The sequence below is a fragment of the Miniopterus natalensis genome, chromosome 19, assembly GCF_054644295.1.
Source record: "Miniopterus natalensis isolate mMinNat1 chromosome 19, mMinNat1.hap1, whole genome shotgun sequence".
NCBI lineage: Eukaryota > Metazoa > Chordata > Mammalia > Chiroptera > Miniopteridae > Miniopterus > Miniopterus natalensis.
Window position 1 is genome coordinate 12,422,895 of NC_142099.1, and position 10,013 is coordinate 12,432,907.

At 52.2% G+C, this 10,013-nt stretch overlaps 4 protein-coding genes across 4 annotated transcripts; 3 read left to right on the plus strand and 1 right to left on the minus strand.

Annotated features, from left to right (window-relative positions):
* The first annotated feature begins 1 nt into the window (after position 1).
* Positions 2-499, plus strand: LOC107545391 (histone H2B type 2-E). The gene has a single exon (XM_016223478.2). The coding sequence runs from the start codon at positions 72-74 to the stop codon at positions 450-452; it is 381 nt and encodes a 126-aa protein (XP_016078964.1). The 5' UTR covers positions 2-71; the 3' UTR covers positions 453-499.
* A 4,060-nt stretch (positions 500-4,559) lies between these two features.
* LOC148090880 (histone H2B type 2-E) lies at positions 4,560-5,056 on the minus strand. The gene has a single exon (XM_087828076.1). It carries the CDS (start codon positions 4,985-4,987, stop codon positions 4,607-4,609), a length of 381 nt encoding a protein of 126 aa, XP_087684202.1. The 5' UTR covers positions 4,988-5,056; the 3' UTR covers positions 4,560-4,606.
* Positions 5,057-5,302: 246 nt separating this feature from the next.
* On the plus strand, positions 5,303-5,810 carry LOC148090881 (histone H2A type 2-A). The gene has a single exon (XM_087828075.1). The coding sequence runs from the start codon at positions 5,344-5,346 to the stop codon at positions 5,734-5,736; it is 393 nt and encodes a 130-aa protein (XP_087684201.1). The 5' UTR covers positions 5,303-5,343; the 3' UTR covers positions 5,737-5,810.
* A 1,114-nt stretch (positions 5,811-6,924) lies between these two features.
* On the plus strand, positions 6,925-7,426 carry LOC148090882 (histone H3). The gene has a single exon (XM_087828035.1). The coding sequence runs from the start codon at positions 6,940-6,942 to the stop codon at positions 7,348-7,350; it is 411 nt and encodes a 136-aa protein (XP_087684161.1). The 5' UTR covers positions 6,925-6,939; the 3' UTR covers positions 7,351-7,426.
* Positions 7,427-10,013: the final 2,587 nt, after the last annotated feature.

Consider the following 10,013-nt stretch of genomic DNA (forward strand, 5'->3'; position numbering starts at 1 on the left):
GCTTCCGGTAGCCTCGGTCCCGCTGTTGTGCTTGCGTCCTTGGTCTTTTCCTGCCGCTGGTGCTTCCCGCTATGCCTGAGCCGGCCAAGTCCGCTCCCGCGCCCAAGAAGGGCTCGAAGAAGGCGGTCACCAAAGCCCAGAAGAAGGATGGCAAGAAGCGCAAGCGCAGCCGGAAGGAGAGCTATTCCATCTACGTGTACAAGGTGCTCAAGCAGGTGCACCCCGACACCGGCATCTCGTCCAAGGCCATGGGCATCATGAACTCCTTCGTCAACGACATCTTCGAGCGCATCGCCGGCGAAGCATCCCGCCTGGCGCATTACAACAAGCGCTCGACCATCACGTCCCGGGAGATCCAGACGGCCGTGCGCCTGCTGCTGCCCGGCGAGCTGGCCAAGCACGCCGTGTCCGAGGGCACCAAGGCTGTCACCAAGTACACCAGCTCCAAGTGAGTCCCTGCCGGGACGCGGCGCTCGCACGAGTCGCCGGCCGCTTGACCCCCCCCCCCCAAAGGCTCTTTTCAGAGCCACCTATCGTTTCAGTGAAAGAGCTTGTCGGTCACTTCTCTCATTCCAATGTCGGTACCGTCCTTTCCTATGCCACCTACCTGTTTCCCAGTGGGTGTCAGGGATGCCTATTCAGCAGCTCTGGGCCCAGACACCCCTCTGTCGTTGCCCCAGCCTGAATGATCTCTTCAGATGTGCTGGTTGATTGCCTCTTTCACGTGTAGCTCAGGGCTCCTTGGTGAAGGTTAGAAAAGCATGCCCCCCCCCCCCCCCCCGAGTTGTTCCCAGCAGCAGGGCACAGCTTTACATTCTCCCGAATCTGCAGACAGACCTCTTTATTTTTCCCGACTTCGGGAGACTTCGGTAATTAAAACCTTTTTCTCTTTGGCTGGAGTTATTCCTCCACACCTCTGTTTCTCAGATGACATGATATGCTCTGTGGGTTTAGACTTCTGGACAGAACATGCAGGAATGCTCTTTGCCCTGCCTCACAGTTCAGTCAATATAAAGAAATCAGACACCGTCCCTTCAATGAACCAATAGAAGAGAGAAAATGCAGGAAGAAGAAATATTTTTTTAAAAATCTCTATAATTGATGCCATATTGTCTCAGCTTGTTTGCCCCACAATTTACAACATACAGTCACTAAACATCTTGGACAAAGGAGCAGCTATGGAACTCAACCTCAAATCAGTTTTTGAAGTTACCGTGCAGTGGTCATTCAAATTGGAGAAGGGAAGGGAACGTAAAAGTCTTCAAAAGGCTTAGGAATTTATTATTAACATTGTAAATGTGCAATACAGGTCCAAGTTAACTTTTTCAACTTCTCAGCCTTCTTGGTTTCCTTTCTTAGGCACACTGGTGCCTAAAGAAACCTCAGAGACACGGAAGTTCTTAGAAAATGTTTCCTTCTCTAGTCCAGCTCACATGCTCTGCAGGTCCACCTGGACAGAATGCTGGCAACATCTCCAGAGGCACCATTTCAGTTTCCTTTACAGGTCTTTGAGTGCAGTCACTCAGAGGAACTGACCAAATGTGCCATGTCTCATCAGCTGACATCTCAGGGCAACTAGTCTCACTTTCTTTTAAAATCAGAAAAAAATACTAGGTAGTCTTCATCAAAGACACAGCCTCAACTACCATCCTTTTTTGTTATACCTTCCAAATGTATGTCTCCAGGTAAAACCCCTCTCCTGAAGGTCAGCAGATTTACCTGAAATATCCACGTGGACTCAGTAAGGCATCTCAGTGCAAAACATTTCAGACTTCCCTCATAATCTCATTTTCCCCAAAACATCCTATTTCTTTCATTTTCTTCAATTTGGTTAATGTAGAACCAGTCACATAATCACTCCAAGCAGAAAATAGACTGCAAACTTCCACTCCAACTCATTTAACTCCTTTTTATTAGCTTTTTGTTTATCCCAGAGTTTTTCACAGCTTTTTGCTCAGCAGCTTACAGTAAGAATTATATTTCATATCAGAGATAGTTTTACAAAACAACCCTTACCTCTACTTTGTGTGGTGCACAGTAATAATTTGCTGTTCTCTTCTTTCCTATTCCATTTCACCTCCTTTTTAAATGCCTGTTGAGCTCCATGAAGTTGATCTCACAACCCACTAATGAGTTGCAAACTACAATTTGAAAAACATGGTCAATAGAACCCCAGAAAATTAAGGACATAAACATAAAACCTTTGTGAAAACATACTCGCACATTAAAAATATGCAAATATGACTCTTAAAAAACAATAATGATTTTCCTTTTTTTCCTTGAACTCCTATTTCTATTCTTTCTTCAGTGTTATTCAGCTGTAATATAGTTATATATTTGAAAATCTTTTATTAATCACTCTATGGTACATAACCTAGAACAGGGTGTTAGTTTTGTTTTCAAACGTGTAAGTGTAAATGTGGTTGCTAAAGGGAACTACTGATTGATGGGTAATTTAGTTTACATTGAATCACTTTCTCCACCCTTCAAGATTAGTTCTTTTCTGCTTTCCTACTCATTCTGAGTCCTCAGAAACAAATATCGACCACTGCCTCCCCCAAATATTAGGCTATTCACACATGCTGAGAGCCTCTAGAAATGTTTTCTTTGTTCTATTCCTACCCTGAAAACTCAATCTCCCTCCTCACCAGCTCTAAAAAGTTAAAGCTGAACTTTCTCAGCTCTAGCAATTGGCCTCATCTAGCAGTAGATCCAAGCAAGGCATGTGTTACATCAGGGAGATGTTTCCTGAGGCTAAAGCATGAGAAAGGGATGGATTTAGTACAATAACTAGGAAATAATTTACCTGTATTTGGGTACAGCACACAAAAAATAAGAAATATCATGCTGGAAGATAATATTTGGGATTTTACGTAGGTACGTAAGAGAAAAAAAAGCCAAAGCAACCGCTAGGACCCTGTTGCAGTGTGCTTAACATTTTTTACATGGAGTTTCAGTTTTATGACTTTATTTTGTGCTTTGCCTTCTGTTCTCATTTGACCTCTTTAAAATGTTTAAATGCAGGAATGTAAAGTCCTGTCCTACATTTGGTGCCTGGAATTAATGAGGGAATAAAGGGAAAATGCAGCTAGTTTTGTACATAATGTTACCAACAATTCTGGGAAAGGACAGGAAAAAAGAAAGCGCCGGGGGTTGTGACTAAAAACTGTGAAGCAAGGAATAAGGCAACCGCATAACCATGTCAGTGGTTACCAACTATGCACCACCTGGTGTGTTCCAATGTGTTCATCCTTGCCTCTGACGAACAGTATCCCAGTGATTTGGGTTCGGTGGACCTATGTGGGATTTTATGGTTAGGTTGATTGATTCAGGGTCTAATGGCCATTGAGATATTTTAGGAAACACATCTTTGTAACCATAGTCTCAAAAATGGAGAGAGCTTGTATTACTAATTTTTGGTGCCTCTTTTTTCGGACAGAGAATGAATTGCTCTCGGCAAGGAACAAATGTTTTTAAGGTGGAGTAGTTTTAACATCAGCCGCTGTTTAAAGTCTCTGGGAGGACATTTTATGAAAAGCAGGCCCAGGTTCTTGAAGTCCCTTAATATGTATTACCTTAATCGGACAGTGTTGAAATTCTCCAATTAGAGCAAGAGCATGTATTGATTCTGCATACTTGAAGAAGAATACATAACTGAGACAGGAGGAAATGTGTAAGGTAAAATCACAGACTCAAGGTATCTGGGTACACCAGGAAACTTTACTGGAGGTGCTGAGGCATGTGGTATCCATCACACTGAATCAAGTTCCCAGAGATCAAAAAGAATGCATTTCCAAAATACTCACCTGACCCAAATGCCAGACTTAACACTGCTTGCCCCCCAACACCCCGTCATCTTCAGTAGATTTACATCGATGACCACGCACCATTAGGGTTTTCAGGTGGAGGCAGTTACTTGTGTGGGAACATGCCTCCTAGCTAGGTTCTTCAAGCTGCAAAATCTGTACCTTCCCAGTTGTCGTTTCAAAGTACGAATTTCCCACTGGGAAATTGGTTCATTGAAGGGACGGTGTCTGATTTCTTCATATTGACTGAACTGTGAGGCAGGGCAAAGAGCATTCCTGCATGTTCTGTCCAGAAGTCTAAACCCACAGAGCATATCATGTCATCTGAGAAACAGAGGTGTGGAGGAATAACTCCAGCCAAAGAGAAAAAGGTTTTAATTACCGAAGTCTCCCGAAGTCGGGAAAAATAAAGAGGTCTGTCTGCAGATTCGGGAGAATGTAAAGCTGTGCCCTGCTGCTGGGAACAACTCGGGGGGGGGGGGGGGGGGCATGCTTTTCTAACCTTCACCAAGGAGCCCTGAGCTACACGTGAAAGAGGCAATCAACCAGCACATCTGAAGAGATCATTCAGGCTGGGGCAACGACAGAGGGGTGTCTGGGCCCAGAGCTGCTGAATAGGCATCCCTGACACCCACTGGGAAACAGGTAGGTGGCATAGGAAAGGACGGTACCGACATTGGAATGAGAGAAGTGACCGACAAGCTCTTTCACTGAAACGATAGGTGGCTCTGAAAAGAGCCTTTGGGGGGGGGGGGTCAAGCGGCCGGCGACTCGTGCGAGCGCCGCGTCCCGGCAGGGACTCACTTGGAGCTGGTGTACTTGGTGACAGCCTTGGTGCCCTCGGACACGGCGTGCTTGGCCAGCTCGCCGGGCAGCAGCAGGCGCACGGCCGTCTGGATCTCCCGGGACGTGATGGTCGAGCGCTTGTTGTAATGCGCCAGGCGGGATGCTTCGCCGGCGATGCGCTCGAAGATGTCGTTGACGAAGGAGTTCATGATGCCCATGGCCTTGGACGAGATGCCGGTGTCGGGGTGCACCTGCTTGAGCACCTTGTACACGTAGATGGAATAGCTCTCCTTCCGGCTGCGCTTGCGCTTCTTGCCATCCTTCTTCTGGGCTTTGGTGACCGCCTTCTTCGAGCCCTTCTTGGGCGCGGGAGCGGACTTGGCCGGCTCAGGCATAGCGGGAAGCACCAGCGGCAGGAAAAGACCAAGGACGCAAGCACAACAGCGGGACCGAGGCTACCGGAAGCGGCTCGGTACTTATAGAGGCTGTATGCAAATTAAGGTTCCCAGCACGCCGCGTTGTGATTGGCGGGTTTTCAGTGGCGCTCCTGCGGGAGAGGGGGGACGAGGTTATGCAAATAAGTGGATTCTGCCCGCGCTCTCCTATTGGGCATCAGGACAAAGCTCTGCTTTAGCCAATCAACGTGCTCGGTGAACAATCGCCGTTCTGCCTATAAAAAGGTGAAGGGGAGCCGTTTAGGGCGACTTCCTCGATCGTCAGTCGGGAGCTGCTCGCAGTGCGTATCGCCGTCATGTCTGGTCGTGGTAAACAAGGAGGCAAGGCCCGCGCTAAGGCCAAGTCCCGCTCGTCCCGCGCTGGCCTCCAATTTCCTGTGGGGCGTGTGCATCGTCTGCTGCGCAAAGGCAACTACGCCGAGCGGGTGGGGGCCGGCGCGCCCGTCTACATGGCGGCCGTGCTGGAGTACCTGACCGCGGAGATCCTGGAGCTGGCGGGGAACGCCGCCCGAGACAACAAGAAGACGCGCATCATCCCTCGCCACCTCCAGCTGGCCATCCGCAACGACGAGGAGCTTAACAAGCTGCTGGGCAAAGTCACCATCGCCCAGGGCGGCGTTTTGCCGAACATCCAGGCCGTGCTGCTCCCTAAAAAGACGGAGAGCCACCACAAGGCAAAGGGCAAGTGAGGAGCCGTGCGTCTCGCGCCCACCCAGCCCCCGTTTGAAAGGGGCACCTGTGAAATCAAAGGCTCTTTTCAGAGCCACCCACTCTTTCAAGTAAAAGAGCTGTTACTATGCTAACCAGGTTCTTCCATTCCACGTTTCGCAGTAGGGAGCGCCCACCCCACCCATACGCGGGGGGTTGCGAGTGCCATTTGCCTTCGACTCCCAACCGTCCCTTCGCCCACATCTCGAGCACTCCCGCTGCCTTGCCTTTGGCAGGGCGGGGCCGTAATCTTTAAGGCCACGGATCAGGGCTAGTGGAGGCAACAAGACCTCTCGGGCGCCCCCAGCCACTCGGTTACAACTCCTTTGGGAGGCGGCCTCCGGCGCGCTTGATCGATCTCAGTCGGCGCCCAGCGCGCAACTCCCCAGTTACCCCGGAGACCTGTGCCCGGCACTTGGGACCTAGTAGGAAGGGAACGCTCACAAACGCACCACACGGACACCCCACCGCAGTCGGGAGGGGAGCGGGCAGTTTTCGAGACTGGCCAACCGGGGGCTTGCTTGGCCTGACCGAGCCGACTGTCTTTGTAGGTTAGTTTGCTTTTGGGTTTTTAGAAGTGAGAAGATGCCTTCCAGGCGGAGATAGGGGCTTTCCAGGGCGGGATCTTGTGCCCGGGGCGGGGACAATTTTCCGATCCGAAAGGCGGGAAAAGCGGTCCTTCAGACCGACTACGGGGTTCGGAAAACCTAACAAGGCCACCAGGGGGCGGGGGGGAGGAGGGGGCAAACGGAAGGTTGAGGTTCGGCGCGGGAGTTACAAGGCGTGGAAAGGAAGAGGGTATGGCGGGGAGCGTGTCCTAGGGAGTGGAGGGCTGCGGGGGAACATTCTGACACAGTCGCGGGTAAGAAAAAAGGAAAGAACAAGAAAAAAATGACTCGGCCCGAAAGAAAGGGGAAAAAAATAGAAAAAACTGTTGGCAAACTGCTGCAAAGTAGAGGGGGGGGCGGGGGCGCGCGCGCGCGCGCGCAGGGAGAATTCTGCCCCAGCCAATCGGGGACGCCAAGGAGGATGACATCACAGCCAATGGGCAGCCAGCGCGGGACTTTCAATTTTATCGTCCCGCCCAATCCGGAAGCGACTGTGTCTATAAAGACGGCGGCGGTGGCCCGGGGCCTCGCTCCCTTCCCCGCCGTTGTGTTGTTCGGCTCGCGTGTCTGATCGCCATGGCCCGTACCAAGCAGACTGCTCGCAAGTCGACCGGTGGCAAGGCCCCGCGCAAGCAGCTGGCCACCAAGGCGGCCCGCAAGAGCGCGCCGGCCACGGGCGGCGTGAAGAAGCCGCACCGCTACCGCCCGGGCACCGTGGCGCTGCGCGAGATCCGCCGCTACCAGAAGTCCACGGAGCTGCTGATCCGCAAGCTGCCCTTCCAGCGCCTGGTGCGCGAGATCGCGCAGGACTTCAAGACCGACCTGCGCTTCCAGAGCTCGGCCGTCATGGCGCTGCAGGAGGCGAGCGAGGCCTACCTGGTGGGGCTGTTCGAAGACACCAACCTGTGCGCCATCCACGCCAAACGTGTCACCATCATGCCTAAAGACATCCAGCTGGCTCGCCGCATTCGCGGGGAGCGAGCGTAAGAAGTACGCGCACTCTGTTCCATCGCATCCAAAGGCTCTTTTCAGAGCCACCCACAACAGCACTGGGAAGGAGCTGTATTGTATCACTTGGGGCCTCCGTGCTCCCACCGCGTCCTGCCGGGGAGGGAAGGGGGGGAGGCGGCGGCGTTGGGTTCCCAACACAGGCATAGGCTCCAGGCCTCAAGACGTACTTCCCTCTGCTGCCCACTTTCCGAGGTGTCGTTTTGAGTTTCACAGGGGTTTGCTCAGTCTTAATGGGGACTGCCGGCGTAGCCGCTGCTCCCCTGGGCGAGGTCGGGACGCCCAGTTTCGCTGCTCGGACACCTCGCGCAGTCGTGGTGTAGGGCTCTCGTGGGCCGTTTTGGTCACAAGTGACCGGGGGTCGGAGGTTGGGCTGTCCCCCCGAGCAGCTACTGGGGGACGCTCAGGGACACGCCGTCCAGAGCGCACCCCGGAGGCCTCTCGGCCAGCTGCGGGCCTCCCGACCCCGCCGGAAACGGCCCCACCCGGCGCGGCTCTCGGGCTGCGGAGGAAAGTCGCCCCCTCTGTCGGGTGGGTTTCTGTCAGTTCAAGTCCCGGATGCCTGCGTCCCGACGGCAGATAACTTCGGGTCTCACTCGCCAACTGGGTGATACCTCCTATCCTGTGCTCCCAATCAAGGCCCCGGCGGGGGGAGGCGCGGGGGGGCCGCGCGTGTGTACAGGCCCTATGGGCCACTCGGGAGCTGGGCCTTCAGCGGGCCGTTTCCTGCCCGGGTCCGCAGAGTGAGACTCGCTGTACACCGGGGAGGCGTCTGAAAGCTTCGACCTGTGTCTGGGTACTCTGCCCGGACATGGTTTCTCCGCTTTTTTTTTTTTTTTTTTTTTAAGCTCCCCTTGCCTCTCGAGATGTGTCAGAAGAGGGGAGAGCCGTGTAGGGTCTGTGTCCCTCCTGCTACAGGTGGCCACATGTTTCTGTTTCAGGCAATTTTCAGAGCATGCCTCTAGGTCTCTGCCCAGTCCCTTGTTGCTAGCGTAGGCCCCAGTGCAGGCTGGGTCCCTTGGACCGGGCCTGTACTCTTGAGTTAGGAAGTCCTAGTGACTTAGAGGTGTGTGTGTGTGTGTGTGGGGGGGGGGGGGGGGGTGCCACCTTTGCATCCATCCTCAAGGCAAACCTTGCTTTCTGAGAGACACTCTGAGGCTCTCAGGTGAGTGACTTGCCCAGCATCTCAGGTCCAGGAGCAGCTAGCTGAGCTGACCCTGGGACCTAAGATGCTGGTGTCAGATGATGGTCCTCTACAGCCTCTTGCCTACACCCAAGATGGCACTGCTTTCATTTACCAGCCTCCCCCGCCCCTTTACTTAGAGGAAGTCTCCCTGTCTGAATCTCAAGTTTAGTGGCATCGTTGACATCTAGCCAAGAACAATAAAATCTTGTGTTCCTGTCACGGTAAAGGCCTGCCTACCCTCACAGCAGTCTTTCAGATCTTTCCATCTGTTTCAGAGGCTGGTGCAGACGAGTTCATCAATACAAGAGAACAATTTAAGATGCAGGTTTTAACACTTAACCATTTCTGCACTTAAAGCACTCCTCTACTCGCAGATGAGAGTTAAAGGATAATGAAGGACAAGGTAAATAAATGCTCTTCCTCTGATCATTAGCTTCTACACGGCCAGCTTGGTTGTGGGAAAAGTCTACCCTGCACCTGGGACTTTACCAAGTGAGAAACTTGTCTTCGTTCAGCCTGGTGCGTGTGCCCGTGTAGAGGGGAACTGTGTGGTATTATGGCCCTGTTGACACCTTTTGCTTCACGCCCTCTCCTGGTTGTCCTCCTCACCCTTTTCTCCAGGTCCCTCTCTCACCTTTCTCATGTTCTCCTCCTCGTTCTCTGCCAGGCCCATCGATATCCTGGTTTCACCCATGCTGGCCGTTGTCTTTTTCCTCCCTGCAACTGAAGTGAGATCACGGATTCCCTGCTTTGCACATCTCTGCCTCTGACAGCTGCTCGCAAATCGGTATCTCCTGCTGAGACCCCTGTCCTGAGCTCTACACCAATATTTTCTAACTGCCCTGTGACTGGGTCCTTCTGGATGGATAGAAGCCACTTCAACCTCAGCTTATTTCCAAAACTGCCACATCTTGCTTCCTTCCCAAAGCTGTGTTTCATATTTCTCATCTTAATGAAAGACACCTTCAGCTCCCCACCCCAACCCCCACCCCCACCCTTCCCGGGCAGAGGTTCCTTCCTCCCGTCCTTTGTCCAAATCTCATGAGTCAACAAATGCTATCAAATCTACTTTCTGACTTTCAATTCTGCCACCCTCCCTCCATCCGTCCGTGGTCCCTGCCTGAACTGATGCCCTCACCAGCTCTGATTATTCAGGATAGATTTCCCGCCTCCTTCCCAACTCCCTTCAGAAATGATGAAGTCCACCTTCTTCTTTCTCTTCTTTAATTATCTTTACTGTTGAAAATATTACAGATGTCCCCTTTTTTCCCCCATTGATCCCTTCCACCCCCAGGCCTTCCCCATACCAATGTCTGCGTCCATGGGTTATGCTTATAAACATGTAAATTCTTTGATTAATGTCTCCCACCCACACCCACCTTCCCTCTGAGATCCCTCACTCTGTTCCATGCTTCTATGTCTCTGCAAGTCCACCTTCTTTTGCATGGCGGTTAAT

Bases quoted from the DNA above. Each gene is read 5' to 3' on its own strand.
- LOC107545391 (XM_016223478.2), top strand. From the start codon at position 72: ATGCCTGAGCCGGCCAAGTCCGCTCCCGCGCCCAAGAAGGGCTCGAAG.
- LOC148090880 (XM_087828076.1), bottom strand. From the start codon at position 4,987: ATGCCTGAGCCGGCCAAGTCCGCTCCCGCGCCCAAGAAGGGCTCGAAG.
- LOC148090881 (XM_087828075.1), top strand. From the start codon at position 5,344: ATGTCTGGTCGTGGTAAACAAGGAGGCAAGGCCCGCGCTAAGGCCAAG.
- LOC148090882 (XM_087828035.1), top strand. From the start codon at position 6,940: ATGGCCCGTACCAAGCAGACTGCTCGCAAGTCGACCGGTGGCAAGGCC.